At 43.8% G+C, this 20,758-nt stretch overlaps 1 protein-coding gene across 1 annotated transcript; it reads right to left on the bottom strand.

Moving 5' to 3' along the window:
• Positions 1–9,699: 9,699 nt before the first annotated feature.
• On the bottom strand, positions 9,700–19,881 carry si:ch211-71n6.4 (para-nitrobenzyl esterase). The gene is made up of 10 exons (XM_029724136.1): positions 19,782–19,881; positions 18,479–18,746; positions 16,240–16,660; positions 13,963–14,070; positions 13,474–13,670; positions 13,177–13,376; positions 12,981–13,039; positions 12,368–12,535; positions 11,298–11,525; positions 9,700–10,955 (listed from the first exon to the last, which is right to left on the bottom strand). The coding sequence occupies exons 2-10, from the start codon at positions 18,737–18,739 to the stop codon at positions 10,813–10,815; spliced, it is 1,785 nt and encodes a 594-aa protein (XP_029579996.1). The 5' UTR covers positions 18,740–18,746; positions 19,782–19,881; the 3' UTR covers positions 9,700–10,812.
• Positions 19,882–20,758: the final 877 nt, after the last annotated feature.

Below are 20,758 nucleotides of genomic sequence, written 5' to 3'. Positions count from 1 at the left end.
AAACTACAAGTAATCTAGTAAAAACCATAGAATTCACAAGAGTATAACAAAATCAAAAACAGCAAATTAAAAACATTGACAGGTCAGGGAATCAGACTCAAGATCATTCATCAGTGATTTAAAAATGCCAATCAGGACAAGTTCTTCCAGTTTAAAAGTATTTTGTAAGGCGTTCCAAGACGATGGCGCAGAGTACATAAAAGCCCTTTTACCAAATTCAGTTCGGACATTTGGAACAGTTAGCAGGATAAAGTCCAGCGAACAAAGAGAGTACCCACCACATTTCTGAACAATAAAAATGCCCAAATAAAAAGGTAGTAAACCCAAAATGGCTTTTGCAAATAAAAGTATACCAGTGACTGAGCCTAGGAGTGACTAGAGAAGGCCAGCCAACCCTGGTATACAAAGTGCAGTGGTGCGTAAGGGTTTTGCAGTTTAAAATAAATCTCAAAGCGCCATGGTAAAGGGTGTCAATTGATCTCAAACACTGAGCGGAAGCATTCATATATAAAATATCCCCATAGTCTAGTAAAGGCATAAATGTAGCTGATACTAGCCTCCTTCTGGCTTCAAAAGAAAAACAAGCCTTATTCCTAAAATAAAATCCTAATTTCAGCTTCAATTTTTTTGTAAGTTGTTGAATATGCATTTTAAAAGAGAGGCCATCATCAATCAAAATTCCAAGATATTTATATGAGGTTACAACCTCAATCTCCTTGCCCTGACAGGTAGTAATAGGTGAAAGGTTCAGAGGTCTATTTCTTGCTTTAGAAAACACCATTAGTTTAGTTTTGTCAGTATTGAGGATGAGCTTCAATTGACACAAGGTATGTTGAACAGTATAAAAAAGCAGTTTGCAAGTTCTGGAAAGCTTTTGTAAGAGATGAGGCACAACAGTAAATAACAGTATCATCAGCATAAAAGTTAAGTTGAGCATTTTGGACATTTTTGTCTAAATTATTTATATAAATAGTGAATAAGAGAGGACCAAGTACAGAGCCTTGGGGCACACCACTACAGACAGACAATTTAACAGACCTAAGCCCATGAAATTGAGTGCACTGAGTTCTATCAGACAGATAGTTAACAAACCATGCAACTGCATGCTCTGAAAGACCTATACTCAACAATCTCTGCCTTAGTATAGCATGATCAACTGTATCAAAAGCCTTAGAGAGATCAATAAAAAGTGAGACACAATGCTGTTTTTTGTCAAGAGCTTCAGTGATATCATTTAAAACCTTCATGGCAGCTGTAATTGTGCTATGCTTCTTCCTGAAACCCGATTGGTATATTGATAAAATAGAGTTAGTAAATAAAAACTATTTTAGCTGTTCACTCACAAGGGTTTCAAGTATTTTCAGCAGGGGTGACAGCTTTGAGATTGGCCTATAATTATTTTAAAGAGTTGGATCTCCCCCTTTTTAAAGTGGCAGGACAAATGTTGATTTCCAGATCTTTGGAATTTCATTACATTCCAGGGTTAAATTGAACAGATATGTAAGTGGTTCAGCTATGAAATCCGCTGAGACACGTCATTCCGCTTTCTGAACGCTTTAGAGAGCCAATGGAAGCCTTAGAAAGTGTCACGTAACAGCACAGATGCTGTATTTTCGATAGAGATGCAACAGAAGGACAACAAATTGTCAGACAGGGCAATTCCTGCATGGAATCTTCTCAGGTTTTGGAGTGAAAATACTGTCCCTTAGCCCCAACAGGTTAAAAGCATAACTTCTTGTTAATCCAGCCCCTTCGTCAGATTTTAAAAAGGCTCTACGGCGAAAGCACACCATGTGATTACTGAGGACAGCGCCCCGCACACAAAAGCATTACATACATTTCCAACCAAGCAGAAGCGTCACGAAAGTCAGAAATAGCGATAAAATAAATCACTTATTTTTGGAAATCTTCATCTGGTTGCAATCACAAGGGTCCCAGCTACATAACAAATGGTCCTTTTGTTCGATAAAGTCCTTCTTTATATCCCAAAAAAGTTAGTTTCATTGACGCGCTTGACTCAGTAATCCACCGGTTTCCCTTGTTCAAAATGCATACAAATGACCAATAAACTTCTTCCAAACAACATTCCTAATCAATTGTCAGGTACCCTAATATGTAAATATACGCTAACATTTAAGACGGAGAATACCAGAGACCATTACCGGAGATAAGTAACGAAGTGCGCACCCTCACCGGAATGCGCAACAAACACTACAGCCAAAATGGGAGCCACTTAGAAAAACTACAAATTCTAGCTAATTTTTCAAAAAACAAGCCTGAAACTATTTCTAAAGACTGTTGACATCTAGTGGAAGCCCTAGGCACTGCAATCTGGGAGGTATTTATTTTATATTCCCATTCCCAGCCAAAATATTTCTGGATGGATTGTCCTTGGGGGTTTCTTCGCCTGCTATATCAGTTCTGTTATACTCACAGACATTATTTTAACAGTGTTGGAAACTTAAGAGTGGTTTCTATCCAATACTACCAATTATATTCATATCCTAGCTTCTGGGCCTGAGTAACAGGCAGTTTACTTTGGGCACCTCATTCATCCAAACTTCCGAATACTGCCCCCTTGCCCGAAGAAGTTAATTCCAAGACTTTGGAAAGCACTGGATCTTTCCTCTGCTATGTCTGAAGCAGATATGAGAGAGATCTGGAAGACTGCTCTATCATCTTCACTGTCGGAGTCACTATTGCATGTAGTCTTGATAGTGCATCTGCATTTGCGTGATCACTGGATCGTCTGTACTCGATCTCGTAGTCGTAGGCTAGCAATATCAGAGCCCAACGTTGCATTCCAGGTGCAGCAAGGGTTGGTATGGCTGATTTTGGTCCAAGGATGGCCAACAAAGGCTTGTGATCTGTCAGCAGTTGGAACTTCCTTCCGTAGAGGTATTTGTGAAACTTCTTCACTCCGACTATTATGCTCAGGGCTTGGAGCAGTGGAAATGCGTTCTCTGGAGTGATGAATCACACTTCACCATCTGGCAGTCCGAAGGACAAATCTGGGTTTGGCGGATGCCTGGAGAATTCTACCTGCCCGAATACATAGTGCCAACTGTAAAGTTTGGTGAAGGAGGAATAATGGTCTGGGGCTGTTTTTCATGGTTCGGCCTAGGCCCCTTAGGCCCCTCCAGGGAAAGGAAATGTTTATGCTACAGCATACAATGACATTCTAGATGATTCTGTGCTTCCAACTTTGTGGCAACAGTTTGGGGAAGGCCCTTTCCTGTTTCAGCATGACAATGCCCCTGTGCACGAAGCGAGGTCCATACAGCAATGGTTTGTCGAATTCGGCGTGGAAGAACTTCACTGGCCTGCACAGAGCCCTGACTTCAAACCCATCCAATAACTTAAGGAAGAATTGGAACGCCGACTGTGAGCCAGGCCTAAACGCCCAACATCAGTGCCCAACCTCACTAATGCTCTTGTGGCTAAATGGAAGCAAGTCCATGCAGTAATGTTCCAACATCTAGTGGAAGCCTTTCCAGAAGAGGGGAGGCTGCTATTATCACGACTCAGGATATGACCAAGATGCAGACACAGGAAGCGGATAGTACAGTTCTCAATCATTTATTACTACACGGGGCAAAGGGAAGGTCGAGGACAGGCAGAGGTTCGTAATCAGGTCAGAGTCAGACAGGTACAGGACGTCAGTCAGGCTTGGGGTCAGGGCAGGCAGAATGGTCAGAATTGGGAAAACTAGGAAACAAACACTTGAAAAACAGGAACGCACGCTGGTAAGACCTGGCAAGACGCACTGGTAACAGACAAAAAGAGAACACAGGTATAAATACTCAGGGGATAATGGGGAAGATGGGCAACAGACACCTGGAGGGGGGTGGAGACAAGCACAAAGACATGTGAAACCGATCAGGGTGTGACAGCTATAGCAGCAAAGGGGGGACCACCTCCATATTAATGCCCATGATTTTGGAATGAGATGTTCGACAAGCAGGTGTCCACATGCTTTTGGTCATGCAGTGTAGCTATATTCAACAAAATTCATGAGTTGATTTAAAACCTACAGTATGTTCAATATTTTCTCATGGTTGGTGTCTAGACGAATTTGTACAAAATCGTGTGACATAAAACATTACTTTTGTGGCAGTGTAAGTTGTTGTTATATCATAGATTAATAAATTAAATTAGACATTAAACTTGAACCCTGTAAGAATCCTTGATCTAGCTGTTGGAACGTTTGAAATGAGTGAAATGCAGTGTATCTATGTAACATTTCATGTCTCTTTATGTTACTGGGTGAAAGTAGTTTTCATGGGCACACAAATGAGATGTTCCCCCCCAAAAAATGTTATCGCAAAATCAAACCTTTTAACAGAAAGAGTATAACCTAAATCGATAGTGCCATTAACATGGTTCTGCAATAATTATGCATAATACTTGTTAGATGCACATTTTGTGTCACTTTTTAATGTGTATAGTATTGCTTACTAGGTGTTGTCCAATGAATTCTGTAGCCACTCCATCTTCAAATCAGGGTTGATTTAGAAAAAGCTGTTGAAAAGAGGACATTATATTATCATATCTGTGTACTCCAAGACAAAGGTCATGCAGCCGAAATGCATCAGCGTTTTTAAACTTTGTTTCCATTGAACATGCCATACAAATAAAGGCATTTTAATTAATTATATGATGAGTGCTTTGGTCCTTTCTTTTTAGATGACCAAGTTACCCCATTTACCAAAGAGCACCTTCTGTCTACCAGAACCTACTATTGTGTACCTTAGCAGCACTTCACTTCCTCTTTTTCTACAGATCTCCTTTGAGTTGGGGGCTGCATAAATCTGCGCACATTTCTATTTGCGGTTACGTCATGCACGCACGCACACTCAACATGTAACTTAATTGACCATAATGTAGTTCATGCAACTGTTTGTTACATTCAATATGCTTTGTGGACTCCACCGGACAGATGTTGCTCTGTGGTTGAATTTATTCTGCCACTGTCTTATTGTCTTGGCCTTTAGGCCTATATATCAAGGTGGCAAGGCATATGAACTAACAGGTTATAGGGCAAACAACGCAATTATCACAACACATAGGTTGTAATTTGGCTTTTTTTCTGGTTTGGCTTCACCAGTGATTTTACCCTCGCACCTGATCAACGGTCTGATTCTGGTGACTTGACTGCCATTTGACAAATACAAATATTCTCGCTCTTACAGTGCAGGTGGGCTAGTCTACATTATGAGATTATTATGGATAAGAATATTTATATATGCCAAACGGCAGTCAAGCATCAATCATCAAGTCAACAGAATCAGATCCTCGATATTTATTGGAAAGAGCATCAAGATCACTGTGCACTTTTACTACCCCTGTATTTCATCTGTACCCTAATAAACTGCATGGTTTCCCACGTTGTAGTGGGAGGACCACACACCATATCATCACCACTCCAAGTTTACTTCGATATGATGGTTATTCTATCAATATTAGCGTGTAAAGGCGTTTCCACCGCTATTTGACACATAATTCATGATACTGCCACAAAAATATCCCACCATGTCAAACGAACAAATTATCTGTCGGCGTTTATAAAATTGTACCGAAACTTCCATCACAGCTGTCATAATCTTTTTTATGGTATGACTTTACTCGCAAAAAATATATATATATATATTTCAGTTCAGTATTGTCACATCTGCTCCTGCTACGCACTCTTGTGTTCATCCGGTGTCTTCTTGACCTGCAGTTACTCCCCCAGTACAGTCTCTCTCTGTGTCTCTCTCTGTCTCTCTCTCTCTCTCTCTCTCTCTCTCTCTCTCTCTCTCTCTCTCTCTCTCTCTCTCTCTCTCTCTCTCTCTCTCTCTGTGTAATTGTGTGGTTGGAGACAGGTGAGCTGGAGTCAGAGCAGATCCCTACTAGCTGCAACTCGTTCCATAATCAAGACCTCTACAAATACTCAGTCCTGCCACTTCTACTCTGCCAGATTGTAATCTCTGCTCAGTCAGTTCATGCTTCTAGCTATTTATGATTATTCAAGATCATGTTACTCTGCTGTGCCTGTTTCCCTGCCTGATGCTGTTTATCCTCTCATTGCAGTTTACCGCTCTGTCTCTGGCTCCTGGCTCCCGTTCCACATCTCACCACCCTACTACCCTGTTCTGGATTTAGCTCACCACCACTACCTTGGATTCCCCTCAGGACCTGTTTACTTGGTTCTACCCAGCTCACTCCAACCCCAGTCTCCACATCTGGTTTTCTACAATCCGAGCTTCCCCGGATCTGCACTCCATATCTCCCTGTGTTACAATAAATATCTTGGTTCATTCATCCCTGTTTCCTCATCTGCTCTTGGGTTCCCTGTGTCGCTCCGCCTAACAAGTATAATCATGACTAAACACATTGATATGCATTATATGTGTATGAGTTGTACAGTAGTAGACCTAACTGCCTAATATGTATGAGTTTATCTCTCTCCCAATTAAAAAAAATAACAGAACATTTGAATTTGGTATCAGCGTTGCTGGTTTTATTAACTGTTAATCTGATGGATTGTGGATGTCCTTGGTTTAATTTATTTGTTCGAGGACCTATACTATCTGTCACTTCCTGACCAGTGAAAAGGGTCATTTGCCATAGTAGAATGGTCAGGGCATGGCAGGGGGGTTGTTTTGTGTGTTTTGGGGTTTGTTTGTTTCTATGGTAATGTGTTCTTGTTTTCATTTTCTCTGTTTCGTTTTCCAGGTTTGGCCGAGTATGGTTTCCAATCAGAGGCAGGTGTCTATCGTTGTCTCTGATTGGACGCCATACTTAGGCAGCCTGTTTTCCTTTGGGTTTTGTGGGTGGTTGTTTTCCGTATGGTCTGTGTACCTTACGGAACTGTTTGTCGTTTGGTTATTTTTGTTCAAGTGTAAATAAATGAAGATGAGCACTATACACGCTGCGCCTTGGTCTAATCCTTTCAACTCCTGTGACAGAACCACCCACCAAAAGAAGACCAAGCAGCGTGGGAGGAGGAGCAGGACCGAGCACTATGGCTTGGAATCATGGACCTGGGAGGAAATCCTGGATGGGGCAGGACCGTGGACAAGGCCGGGAGAGTATCGCCGCCCGCCGGAGGAGTTAGAGGCGACGGCACTGTGCTACACCCCCCCTCCCCAACCCACCTATATTGGAGGCGGCTCAGGTGCGGGACGTGGACCCCACTCCACCCTCGGCGTCGCCCACTTAGGTGGCGCCCCTGGCCGCTCCGGAGGACTAGTGGGCGCCCCTGACTGCGCCCGACTGGCGGGCGACCCTGGCTGCGCCCGGCTGGCGGGCGACTCTGGCTGCGCCCGCCTGGCTGCTGACCCTGGCGGCTCCGGCCTGGCTGGCGGCTCCAGACTGGCTGGCGGCTCCAGACTGGCTGGCTGGCGGCTCCAGACTGGCTGGCGGCTCCAGACTGGCTGGCGGCTCCGGGGGCTCCAGAATGGCTGGCGGCTCTAGACTGGCTGGCGGCGGCTCTGGCGGCTGGGCTGACGCACTAGAAGCCTGATGCGTGGGGCTGGTACTGGACGTGCCAGCCTGGAGACACGCACCTCAAGGCTAGTGCGTGTAGCGGGAAACACTGGACCGTAGAGGCGCACTGGCGGTCTCGAGCGCAGAGCTGGCATCCCCCCTACTGGCTGGATGCCCACTTTCCCCTGGCACATGCGGGGCGCTGGTACAGCGCGTACCTACCTGAAAAAACCAGGCCTCACCACAGCACGGGAGCTGTCCAGTATGTCTCTGCCCAAAAAGGGTACGGGGAGCTGGCCTGGGGCTCCATTCTCGCCCCGCCAAACTGCCCTTGTGCCCCCCCCAAAAGAAATCTTGGGGCTGCCTCTCGGGCTCCCTTACCAGCCGTGTTCCCCGGTCCTCGCCAGATTTCCTCCGCTGCTTGGTCCTGTTGTGGTGGGTAGTTCTGTCACAGGTGTCGTAATGTAGAGACCAAGGCGCAGCGGAATGCGTGCTCATAATTATATTTATTATAGCGAACACGGAAAAACAATAAACAAAGAACGACCGCTAACAGATTTGCAGGCTATAACTACAAGCAGTGCAAATACAACTACCCACAAAATAACCAAACCAAACACACACCTCTATATAGGACTCTCAATCAGAGGCAACTAGAAACACCTGCCTCCAATTGAGAGTCCAACACCCAATCCTAAACATAGAAAACTAGACAGACCATAGAAATGCATACACAACACAAACCCTCTGCCACGCCCTGACCAAAACTAATACAATTACTCCCTCTGCTGGTCAGGACGTGACAGTAGCACAGTGCAGTCGGGGTCTGCACCTTCGGGGGGGGGGGTGAAAAGGGTCATTTGCCATAGTAGAATGGTCAGGGCGTGGCAGGGGGGTTGTTTTGTGTGTTTTGGGGTTTGTTTGTTTCTAGGGGAATGTGTTCTAGATTTCTATTTCTCTTGTCTTGTGTACCTGACGGGACTGTTATCGGTCATTTGTTGTTTTTTGGTTGAGGTGTATTCATTAAAGAAAAGAATGAGCACTTTACACCCTGCGCCTTGGTCTCCATATCACGACCCCTGTGACACTATGTTCGTGATACACGAGGCCAACTTTACCATATTATCCCAGAGGCATACTTATACACCCAGTTCCAATACTTTGCGTGAATATGCCTCAACTTTAAACAATGCCAAATTAGAATATAAAATAATTTGTTTAGTTTCTATTCTCTGTGACTACCTGAAATAGCAAACATAACGTGAATTCAGTGATGACATTTGTTTACTTCATCTTTGTGGCTCCTTGATGAAACGGTAACATCTATTGCTGTCGTTCGGCTTAGATAACCTTACTCTAGGTAATCTATGATTTACTTTAGCAGGGACAACTCAAATCAAATTTTATTGGTCAAACACATATTTAGCTGATGTTATTGCAGATGTAGCAAATTGCTTGTGTTTCTAGCTCCAACAATGCAGTTGTATCTAACAATTCACAACAATATACACATCTAAAAGTAAAATAATGGAATTAAGAAATATATAAATATTAGGATGAGCAATGTCGGAGTGGCATTGACTAAAATACAGTAGAATAGAATAGAGTATATAAAGAATACAGTATCTTTTCACGCCACTACAATACAAAGGGATTTTCGTAGTAAGTTAGGATTGCATTTTCATTAACCCTAACCGTTTTCCTAACCTTAACCAGTCTCCTAACCATGGTTTAGCTGTGTTTTGAATAGATTCCACGATCCGGATTTGAGCTAGTGCTTGATCGTCTCGTTCTCGACAGCGTGCACCCGCGCTGAAATCTATACCCACCATGACGTATAGAAATGTATTGAAAAGTGTCCCAAAACTACACAACCCTGCAGACAACCACAGTCATCTGGCTGCCACAGGGGTTGCTAGTGCCCTGCCTTATTCACCTGGCGGTGCTCAACCAATGAATGCCCCACCCACAGGAAACTCCCTGCCATGGCAAGGTGTTGATTCAAACCCAGTCCAAAGGGCACCTCCTGCACGCACCTTAGCTGGATGCGCCACCCGAGAACCCCTGCTTTTAACTTTTAATTGTATTCTACTTTGATTGTATGTTGTATTGCCCCTGCCTGCAAACAAAGTTTCACCTTGGGATAATAAAGATGGGCTTGAACTTGATTCTAGGCTATGAAACATACTGTATATTTGAATTATATATTTTGAAAAAAGACTGAAATCCTTAATTCTTTGTGTGTTTTATTATTTGTAATAGTGCGTGTGAATGACCTGTAATTTTAGGTCATGGCATTATAAAACAGATTACCTGAGTAAAAAAACAAAGAAAAATGTAACGTTGAAATAAGTGCCTATCATAGCGCACATAGTGGAACAAAAGTAGAAATGATCAATAAGACAGCAACAGATATAACTCCCTGTTTGACAGGAGAAAAGACAGAGCACGAGAGCTTTTGATTGGAACAACTCTAAACACTAACTCCACAAGTAAACACTTCCATGTGCTCTCTCTGTCATCCACAGGCTTTCATCGCTCTCTTCACACATAAAGAACAAGCGCACCATCCCTTGTTCCCAATGAAGTCGGGGCTGTCGGAGATGCTGAAGAAAAGACAGAGTGTGTTACGTTGAGTTAATGAGGCTTGAGTAGGAAAAAAACGGTGTGTTGTCAAGTCGAACGAAGATGATTCGGTGGTGACAGTCTATGCGTGCAGAAAAAGCTTCCTAGCTGTTTCTGTCTGGTTGAATATCCACCACACAGAGACACATTATGGAAAAAGAAGAATAGAGAAACATAACATAGGCTACAGCAAAAAAGCCCTTGATAATAAATGTTTCCTCATTGCATACATGTACGACGTATACACAACAGATTTCCATAAAAAGTAAAGAGTAGGCATCTTCATTTAAAATCTTAGTGCAAGTAACGGTAGCTAAAAGTATCAATAATGATAACGCATCACAATAACGTCTCCTCTTTCAACATTCTCACAGTCATCTCTACCACAAAACAGAGCAGAAATATAAAAATGACCATTATCTTCTTGCATACCAACGTATTCTTCCCTTTTCTCTAAATCTGATACTTTATCCTTGAACAAACCTAAAGGCAAAATACTGTACACACCAAAACTCCCACAATGCATCTACATTTCACCACAGTCACAGAACACATTCAGTACTAACATCCTTAATTTTGGTCTTCATGGTTTCCATCTTTCTTCACACGTTCCCATTGTTCTAGACAGTTGTTCAATCGTTCTAGGGGTAGATACTGTAACCTAGGTGACCCAGGTGTAGGATTCAGTCCTGTGCAGTAGGAGTTATGGGTGAGGGGTCAGTTGACCCAGGCGTAGGGGTAGAAGCCGTTCTTCTCCCACAGTTGGCAGCGCTCAGCAGAGTAATCATGGACCACAGAGAGGGTATGGTTCAGGAGAGCAGTGGCTGCTGGGTACTCTGACCACTGCTCCGGCATCTTACCTGCAATAGAGGAGGAGAGAGGGATGGAAAGAACAGAAGAAGAGATGAGGGGTGGAAAGAACAGAAAGAGAGATGAAGGATAGAGAGAACAGAAGAGAGGAGAGGGATAGAGATATGAGGAAAAGAGATGAGGGATGGAGAAAACAGAAGAGAGGAGGAGAGGGATAGAGAGATGAGGAAAAGAGATGAGGGATGGAGAAAACAGAAGAGAGGAGGAGAGGGATAGAGAGATGAGGAAAGGTATGTGGTAAATGTCTAATTCCAATGGTCTGAGCTGAATGAACACTGAGTTCAACCAATCTAGAAGAGGTGTTTGTGTTCCAGCGCCTGCCCCTCTCTCACCCTCCTTAGCGAAGTGGACGAGGTGCTCTGTGAGGAGCTTCTGGAAGGCAGTGTCCTGGGCGGAAAGCGGTCCCCCCAACAGCTTCTCTAGACCCCCGAAGAAGGCGAAAGAGTCCAGGCCGTGGAAAGAGAACCGGCTGGGGAACGACCACAGACCCTCCGAGGAGTTGACGGCACGAGATGGAGTGTGTGTCACCACGTACCGATACACAGGACTGTGGAGGGCCGCTGGGAACAAACACACACACACACAAAACAAACACACAAAACAAACACACGCACATACACAAGCAGTTCAAAACTCTATCCTATCACTACTGTTCACTAACAGATGAGTGATTACATCAGTGAAGGGTGGACAGGAGGCACTTCCAAAGCATTCTAATAGTTGTCTTCTCTGAACAACTACCTCTCTCTAGAGACCATTCTAATTGGTGTCTTCTCTGAACAACTACCTCTCTCTAGAGACCATTCTAATTGGTGTCTTCTCTGAACAATTACCTCTCTCTAGAGACCATTCTAATTGGTGTCTTCTCTGAACAACTACCTCTCTCTAGAGACCATTCTAATAGTTGTCTTCTCTGAACAACTACCTCTCTCTAGAGACCATTCTAATCACTGTCTTCTCTGAACAACTACCTCTCTCTAGAGACCATTCTAATTGGTGTCTTCTCTGAACAACTACCTCTCTCTAGAGACCATTCTAATTGGTGTCTTCTCTGAACAATTACCTCTCTCTAGAGACCATTCTAATTGGTGTCTTCTCTGAACAACTACCTCTCTCTAGAGACCATTCTAATAGGTGTCTTCTCTGAACAACTACCTCTCTCTAGAGACCATTCTAATTGGTGTCTTCTCTGAACAACTACCTCTCTCTAGAGACCATTCTAGTTGGTGTCTTCTCTGAACAACTACCTCTCTCTAGAGACCATTCTAATCACTGTCTTCTCTGAACAACTACCTCTCTCTCTAAAGAGACCATTCAACAACAAAAAATTGTTGTCCATTATCATAGAGTGAATGCTAACCCATTGGCTCACGTGAATCTCCTGGCTGTCAGCGTAGCCTACCTGCAGCCCTCTTGGCCAGGTCGTTGTTTGGGCAGGTGACCCTCATGTCCGACACCATCGTGGTGTAGGCCCTCTCTGGGCAGCGGTCAGGAGTGGGGCACAGGGCCGAGCTTGGGTACAGATCCAATGCCTCCTTAGAAAGACCCTCGCTGAAGGGGCTCAGTTTATCTGTGTGGGACACAGACGAGAGGCTTTGGGAAAAGGGCAATATGGTAGCAGGAATAGACTGTAAAAAGCGTCAGGGTTGAAAATATGAGAGATAGGTTTTGGAGAAAAGAGTTGATGCTGGATTTCCTGGGTTTCAGTGGCCACAAGGGATGAGGGAGATAAGAAGGCCCAGTTTAGCTGGAGCTACTTTCCCACAGCCATAAACTTCCTCAACAGCTCAATGGACTATGATGTAATCACTGTTTTATGTTCGGTCTTAGTTTTCTGTCTGTCTACCTGTTAATGTCTGGGGTTTTTTTTGTGTTTAAAAAAAAATCTCTTACAGGTCTGCGATGTTTGATAATGTGGAGATGAATTTCCTCCTTGGAGAACAATAAAATCAAATCTAAATAAGGCATTTTACAGATTGATCGATACCCCGAGGTTACCGTTTTCTTATTCTCACCTGTCACAAACCACCCGTAGTCTCCCCATGTCCACATGGAGATATTCTCATACGGTGGGCTAAAGTGCACACACACAAACACGTACACACACGCGCACGCACACACACACACACACACGATTACAAAATTAATTGTGTATTTCTAGGACAGCTTCTGTAGATAATAATTTTTTTTCAGACCACGCATAATACTTACAAAAAGTCAGTCTCCTGCTCAGTGGTCCCTATGAGGAATGGAACATCGTTGAAGACTCCTCCTTTCTCCCACATCTCAAAGGGAGGGGCTGGGAGGACATGCCCGTCCACCACTGCTACGGGACCCACGAAGCTGTCCTTAGTGGGCAGGTCCATCAGATCATCTGCCCCCCACGACGGGTACTCCTTCCATGGGATGGCCTGGAGCGGAGTGGAGAGAGATAAAGAGAGAGACCCACATGAAGCCCATATCTCCCTAAGGCAGGTTTGACAGTTTACGTTGTCGTACTGTCTGTACCCGTAGTATCAGTGTGGTGGAGAGCTTCTGGAGGCAGGCCAGGTCATTGCAGCCAGTCTTGTTCAGGAATAGCAGGTTGTCTGCCTCTGCCTTCTCCAGTGATGCGTTATACTCATAGGAGCCGCTCATATCCACCGCCGCACGAAACAGACCCTTTGCCAGCGGAGACATCATCAGAGTCCACACCGACGTCCCACCTGTGTGTGTGTGTGTGTGTGTGTTGAAAGGTGATGGGAAGAGAGTAGACAATGAGGAGAAATTCTAAAAGCAGTTAAGGAAGCTGTGTTCATTCCTTCAGCCAACTATACTGCTACAAGCACATGCTAACATAAAGTAGCATATTTTGTTTTCATCCTTTTAAATGTTCGGTAAAAATGGTTGTATTATAACAAAAAGAAAAAGGTGCACACTAATTAAATGTTCAATCATACTTCATTGACAGTACACTCATGTAGCCCATAGAGGCTTATAATAGCTGGTATTTATTACCTGAGCTTTGACCAAATATGGTGACTTTACTGGGGTCTCCTCCAAATACCTTGATGTTCCTCTGGACCCACTGCAGAGCAGCTATCTGGTCCATGAAGCCATAGTTTCCTGGGGGGGAAACCAATTAGAGATCAAATTCACATCGAAATACCGCTTTGATGTGGCCTCGTTTTCCTATGTCCTAGTTCCTATTTTCAGAAGTTCCATCTAGCCTAGTGTACCTAAAGGTTCCTGGTGTCAATACCCTGAACCCTTTCAGATCAGAAGGGAAATAGGAGGTATTCAGATATAGAACCTTTCTGTTCTCGCCAATGACTCTGCGTGAATGTGAGTGTTGAAAACAATGGCTTTATGCGATTTTATGGGTCGTTCCATATCAAGCTGTGTGTGTGTGTGTGTGTGTGTGTAAAGCATAAATGGTGTAGTGGCCATGAGAAAGAAAAATATTAACTTTTTACCAAGCAGCGGCGATAAGACAAATAAAGTGCATTGGGAAAGTATTCAGACGCCTTCACTTTTCCCCCATTTAATTACGTTATAGCCTTATTCTAAAATGGATTAAATCCATTTTTTTCTCTCTTCAATCTACAGGCAATACCCCATAATGACAAAGCAAAAACAGGTTTTTAGACATTTTTGCTAATTTATTATAAATAAAAACAGAAATACCTTATTTTCATAAGTATTCAGACCTTTAGCTATGAGAGTCGAAATATAGCTCAGGTGCATCCTGTTTCCATTGATCATCCCTGAGATGTTTCTACAACTTGATTGGAGTCCTCCTGTGGTAAATTCAATTGATTGGACATGATTTGGAAAGGCACACACCTGTCTATATAAGGTCCCACAGTTGACAGTGCATGTCAGAGCGAAAAACAAGCCATGAGGTCGAAGGAATTGTCCGTAGAGCTCCGAGACAGGATTGTGTCAAGGCACAGATCTGGGGAAAGGTACCAAAAAATGTCTGCAGCATTGAAGATCCCCAAGAACACAGTGGCCTCCATCATTCTTAAATGGAAGAAGTTTGGAACCACCAAGGCTCTTCCTAGCGCTGGCCGTCGGCCAAACTGAGCAATCGGGGGAGAAGGGCCTTGGTCAGGGAGGTGACCAAGAACCCAAAGGTCACTCTAACAGAGCTCCTCTGTGGAGATGGGAGAACCTTCCAGAAAGACAGTCCACCAATCAGGCCTTTATGTAAAAGGCACATGACAGCACATTTGGAGTTTGCCAAAAAGCGCCTAAAGGACTCTCACACCATATCTCACACCATAATAACAAGATTCTCTGGTCTGATGAAACCAAGATTGAACTCTTTGGCCTGAATGCCTAGCGTCATATCTGGAGGAAACCAGACACCGTTCATCACCTGGTCAATATCATCCCTACAGTGAAGCATTGTGGTGGCAGCATCATGCTGTGTGGATGTTTTTCAGCGTCAGGATCGAGGGAAAGATGAACGGAGAAAAGTACAGAGAGATCCTCGATGAAAACCTGCTCCAGAGCGCTAAGGACCTCAGACTGGGGTGAAGGTTCACCTTCCAACATGACAACGACCCTAAGCACACAGCCAAGACAATGCAGGAGTGGCTTTGGGTCTGAATGTCTCTGAATGTCCTTGAGTGGCCCAGCCAGAGCCCGATTGAACATCTCTGGAGAGACCTGAAAATAGCTGCGCAGCGACGCTCCCCATCCAACCTGACAGAGCTTGAGAGGATCTGCAGAGAAGAATGGGAGAAACTCCCCAAATACAGGTGTGCCAAGCTTGTAACGTCATACCCAAGAAGACTGGAGGCTGTAATCGCTTCAAAAAAGTACTGAGTAAAGGGTCTGAATCCTTATGTAAATGTGATATTTCACAGAAATGTAAAAAAAAAGGTTTTTCCTTTGTCATTATGGGGTATTGTGTGTAGATTGATGGAAAATAAAACAATTTAATACATTTTAGAAGAAGGCCGTAACGTAACAAAATGTAGAAAAAGTCCAGGGGTCCGAAAACTTTTCGAATGCACTGTATATCACCTCGAGTTATCCAAATCACATTAAAGCTCATTAAATAGATACACAATTTTAAACAACGTCACTGAGAGAACAAACATAAACATCATGAATATTTCATCACTCTGTTGGTGTTAGAAATAGCTTGTTAAAAGATTAAAACCTTCCTATTATCATATCTTAAATACAACATGATCTATGTTGTGTGAAACTGCTTGAGACATCAAGACCTCGTTTGGCAGTACTGTAAAAACTTTGATGTGCCAACTGCTAGAGACTGACCAGAGGTATTGGTGGGGGAGCCCTCCCTCAGTAGCTCCAGGGCCATGAACCCAAATGCGTTGAGCCTGTAGTTAAAGCTGACATAGACCATCCCTGTCTGGGCTGCCAGCTCCTCTGTGGGCGAGTAGCCCTCCTCTCCTCCACTAAGCATGTGAAGGTAGCCCCCATGGATCCAGACCATGACAGGTAGGGCAGCGTCGGGGCTCAGGGTGGGGGTCCACACGTTCAGGAAGAGGCAGCTCTCCTGGCCCATCACCTTCCCTGTGTCTGAGAGCGGCTGCACCTGGGGACACTTGCTGCGGAAGCGGGTGGCATCCCCCACCCCGTTCCCACACCAGGGTTTGGCTGGCGGGGCCCAGCGACGTTCCCCAATGGGGGGAGCAGCGTAGGGGAGGCCCTTGAACGAGTAGGCCCCATTCCTCTGCAATGATAAAGACGACCAATAGTATTTCATTAACTATGAGTGTTCACTGGAGGTAATTACGTATAAGCCCACATGGTCAAGGCACATGTTACTGTAACATTCCACTCCTTAATCCTTTACCATCTTCTATTACAGGGTTCCCCAACTGGCAGTGATCTTGCTTATTCTAATTTTATTGTTGGACATAAATGACTGTAAAAAAATACCAGCAAATCAGCTCCAATTGATTTTAATTTTGGAAATCTGTTTCAAAGTATTCCCATGCATAATAGAGATATACACTCAGCGGACCGTTTATTAGGTACACCCATCTCGGGTCAGACCCCCCTTTTCCTCCAGAACAGCCTGAATTCTTCGGGGCGTGGGTTATACAAGGTGTCGGAAATGTTCTTTGGTCAATTGGTATCAAGGGACCTAACATGTGCCAGGAAAACATTCCCCACATCAATACACCACCGCCACCAGCCTGTACCGTTGACACCAGGATGGATGGGGCCATGGACTCATGCTGCTTACACCAAATCCTGACTCTGCCATCATTATGACGCAACAGGAATCCGCAACAGGACGCTTCTTCTTGTTTTTAGCTGGTAGGAGTGGAACACAGTGTGGCTGTCTTCCGCAATAGCCCAACCGTGACAGGAACTGGCGAGTTGTGCGTTCCGAGATGCCGTTCTGCTCTGTTATTTGCCAGTTTGTGGCCCGCTTGTTATCTTGCACGATCTTGCCATTCTCCTTCGACCTCTCATCAACGCGCTGTTTTCGCCTACAGGACTGCCGCTGACTGTTTGTTTGTTTGTCGTACTACTAGACACTCTCGTGGGTGAAAAGCCCAGGAGGCCGGGCCGTTTCTGAGATACTGGATCCGACGCGCCTGGCACCGATGATCATATCACGCTCAAAGTTGCTTAAGTCACTCGTTTTACCCATTCTAACGGTCAATCGGACCACTGAGTGTACTGTATATGTTGCATAGGATTGAAGCTAAACATCTGTGGCCTTGCTGCAGCTGGATCAGATGACCCTGTGCGTTCTGAGTTGCTGTTCTGCACACTATTTTTGTATGGCGCCGTTATTTGCCTGTTTGTGGCTTCGACTTCTCTCATCAACAAGCTGTTTTCGCACACATGACTGCCACTGACTAGATGTTTTTTGTTTTTCGCACCATTCTCTGCGTTACCCTAGACACTGTGGTGCGTGACAAGCCCAGGAGGCCGGGCCATTTCTGAGATACTGGAACCGGTGCGCCTGGCATCCTTCACTCGTTTTACCCATTCTAATGCTCAACCGAACAGTAACTGAATGCCTCGATGCCTGTCTGCCTGCTTCATATAGTAAGCCACTGCCACGAGACTCACTGTCTGTAGGAGCTAACCATTATCGTGAACGGGGTGGTGTACCTAATAACCTGGCCCCTGAGTGTATGTGATCGTATACAAATGTAAGCAAGGTTTGAAATAATTATGTTTTAGTCAAATATTATATCCGTTTGGGCTTCTTGCGGTCAATTTGCAGTTTACAAATGATTTGTAATTATATTCCAGCCCCGTGACCATCTGCTGAATAAAAAAAATAAACGGCCTGCGGCTGAATCTAATTGATGATCCCTGTTCTATTAGGTCTCGATGCTCTTTACATTGTAGGCATATGGAGGAGAAACCATACAGTACAGTTGGTTCAAAATGTTCAATATGGCTGAACATAGTTTTTTGTTTTTTTGTAAAGCTGAATATTGTTGTTTTTATAAATAAAGTTTGATTTGATCGTTGTTCTATTTGTACTCTTTCCACCAACAATGTGCAGACATCAACCCACCTGACTCCCCTGGAACTCTCCACAGTCAGTAGTGACCTGGGCTGAGCCAGGGGGCAGAGTCTGGGCCACGTAGGCCAGGTACCCAGCCAAGGTGAGCAGGGATAGCACTCCCAGGCAGACGAGGAAGATGCAGCGTCTGGACAGGACCAGGAATGGGCTGACGTAGTGTCTGCGTACATACTGCACCTCCTCCTCTCCTTCCTCTTGTACCAGATAACGGTACTCTGTCCCCTCAGGGACCTCAAACACGTCCTCATTCATCTTGACTCTATGAGGGAAGCACACAGGGGAGATCAGTGCAGAGCAGGGACTTGCACAGTAGATTAGGACAATAAGGCAGACAACATGCAGGACTAGGGTCAATTCCAATTCAGTTTTATTTAACCTTTATCCAGATTAGTGTCATTGACATAAAATCTATTTTTCAAGAACTCTCTTCATGGGACAAATAATGGAGTAACTCATGAAGTGAAGAATTTGCCATTCATTTGAATTACACACCATCCCAAACGAACCCCTAGCCCCCATAAACTAATGTGGCTAGCCCCCTACCAAAACACCCTTTTTCATGGCCTCTTGTCATCTGAGAGTATCCAAGATACACAATAATAACGCTATCACTAGTGTACTTGACAAGTAGCAGACGGTTCCTAATGTGTTTTTAATGGGTTAATAGGTAGCATAGTAAATTGATGATAAATAATCTATAACTGTATGGCTAATTGATATGTCAAAGCCAATGTAAATTAGATGAAGAATAGTATTTAGAACAATCGAGACAATGTATGAGTGTACTGGATCCTTATTAGGGAATGTCCCTTTTCATCCAGAAAGCTACATTAGAAATGGAGTGTAAGGTTCATCCACAATAGCTAAGACTTCAGGTGACGCCTATGAGAGCGAATTTCCTTATTGCATTGTTAGAGGATGAAGCGCGCAGTTAATAGCAGAAATGCTGGTTTCCCACGTCCTGTGAAACAATGTTGCAATCGTTCATCGCCACACCATACTCCCAAAGTAGGAAAAACTAAAATCACCTCATTACAAAATTGGGTTATTTATTTAAAGATGATAGGAGTTTCATGCATGGCAATGATGATAAACAATATTATTATTAAGGCAGGATTTCGAACTGCTTTTAAAGGCTCATTAGACTTGTCTCATGAATGCCTACCGTTAAACTCCACGAAACAATGTAAACAAACTTCATAAACATTAACTTCTATTGTAGTCTAGAAAAACACTACAAGTCTAAAATACCGTTTATAGAAATGTTGCCATAACGTATGCAATGATCACTTACAATATTCAATCCAGTTGTTCAAAAACAACTTTTGACGCAGCTACTGTGTGCGATCCCTCAACTAAAAATGGCTGCTGGGTAACAACTTCTTTTTTCTTCATATTTAAAGGGGCAGCTGACATTATAAGGAGATGTCTATAGCACATTTATGACTTCATAAATGGAACACATTCAGAGGTTAAAAAAAAGTGCACAATTGCCATACTTGAGTAAAAGTAAAAATAACCATAATAGAAAACGACTAAAATAAAGTACAAATAAAGTAAAGTACAGATACCACCCAAAAATTACTTAAATAGTACTTTTACTTTGCAGTTAACCTTTATTAAACTAAGAAAGTCAGTTAAGAACAAATTCTTATTTACAACGACCAGTCAAAACTAGACGACGCTGGGCCAATTGTGCACTGCCCTATGGGAGTCCCAATCATTGCTTTGAACCAGAGTGTCTGTAGTGACGCCTCAAGCACTGAGATGCAGTGCCGTAGACCGCTGTGCCACTCGGGAGCCCAAATTTACTAACGTACTTTACACCACTGAACACATTCCTTATAATTTCTCAATCTGTGTGAAAGGCGTGAAGAATCAGCTGGGACTAAATGGCCTGATTTCCCCCCAACAATTACGAAATAGTTCGCCCCTCATATAATTTGCTACTGTATACAAGTCTGCTATGAATTTCTGTCACTTATACTCCAAGTCTTAGTCACATATCAATCCATTTCAATCATTAATCAACACATTAATCAATATTCTCCGTAACATAGACACCTCCTACAGCAGGGCTCTCCAACCCTGTTCCTAGAGCGTTGCCGTCCTGTAGGTCTTTTACTCCAACACTAATCCAGCGCACCTGATTCTAATAATTAGCTGGTTGATGAGCTGAATCGGGTTAGTTACAACTGGAGATGAAGTGAATACCTAAAGGAGGGTTGCTCTCCAGGAACAAGGTTGGAGAGCTTGTCCTACAGTGTCTCT

The sequence above is a fragment of the Salmo trutta genome, chromosome 30 (genome assembly GCF_901001165.1).
Source record: "Salmo trutta chromosome 30, fSalTru1.1, whole genome shotgun sequence".
Classification (NCBI taxonomy): Eukaryota; Metazoa; Chordata; class Actinopteri; order Salmoniformes; family Salmonidae; genus Salmo; species Salmo trutta.
The sequence above is the reverse complement of the archived record's forward strand: the minus strand, read 5'-3'. Positions and strand labels throughout refer to the sequence as shown.

Bases quoted from the DNA above. Each gene is read 5' to 3' on its own strand.
- si:ch211-71n6.4 (XM_029724136.1), bottom strand. From the start codon at position 18,739: ATGAATGAGGACGTGTTTGAGGTCCCTGAGGGGACAGAGTACCGTTAT. The intron at 16,661-18,478 runs GTGGGTTGATGT...TTATCATTGCAG, and splicing joins GAGAGTTCCAGGGGAGTCAG to AGGAATGGGGCCTACTCGTT. The intron at 13,040-13,176 runs GTAAGTATTATG...TGTGCACTTTAG, and splicing joins GAGCAGGAGACTGACTTTTT to CCCACCGTATGAGAATATCT.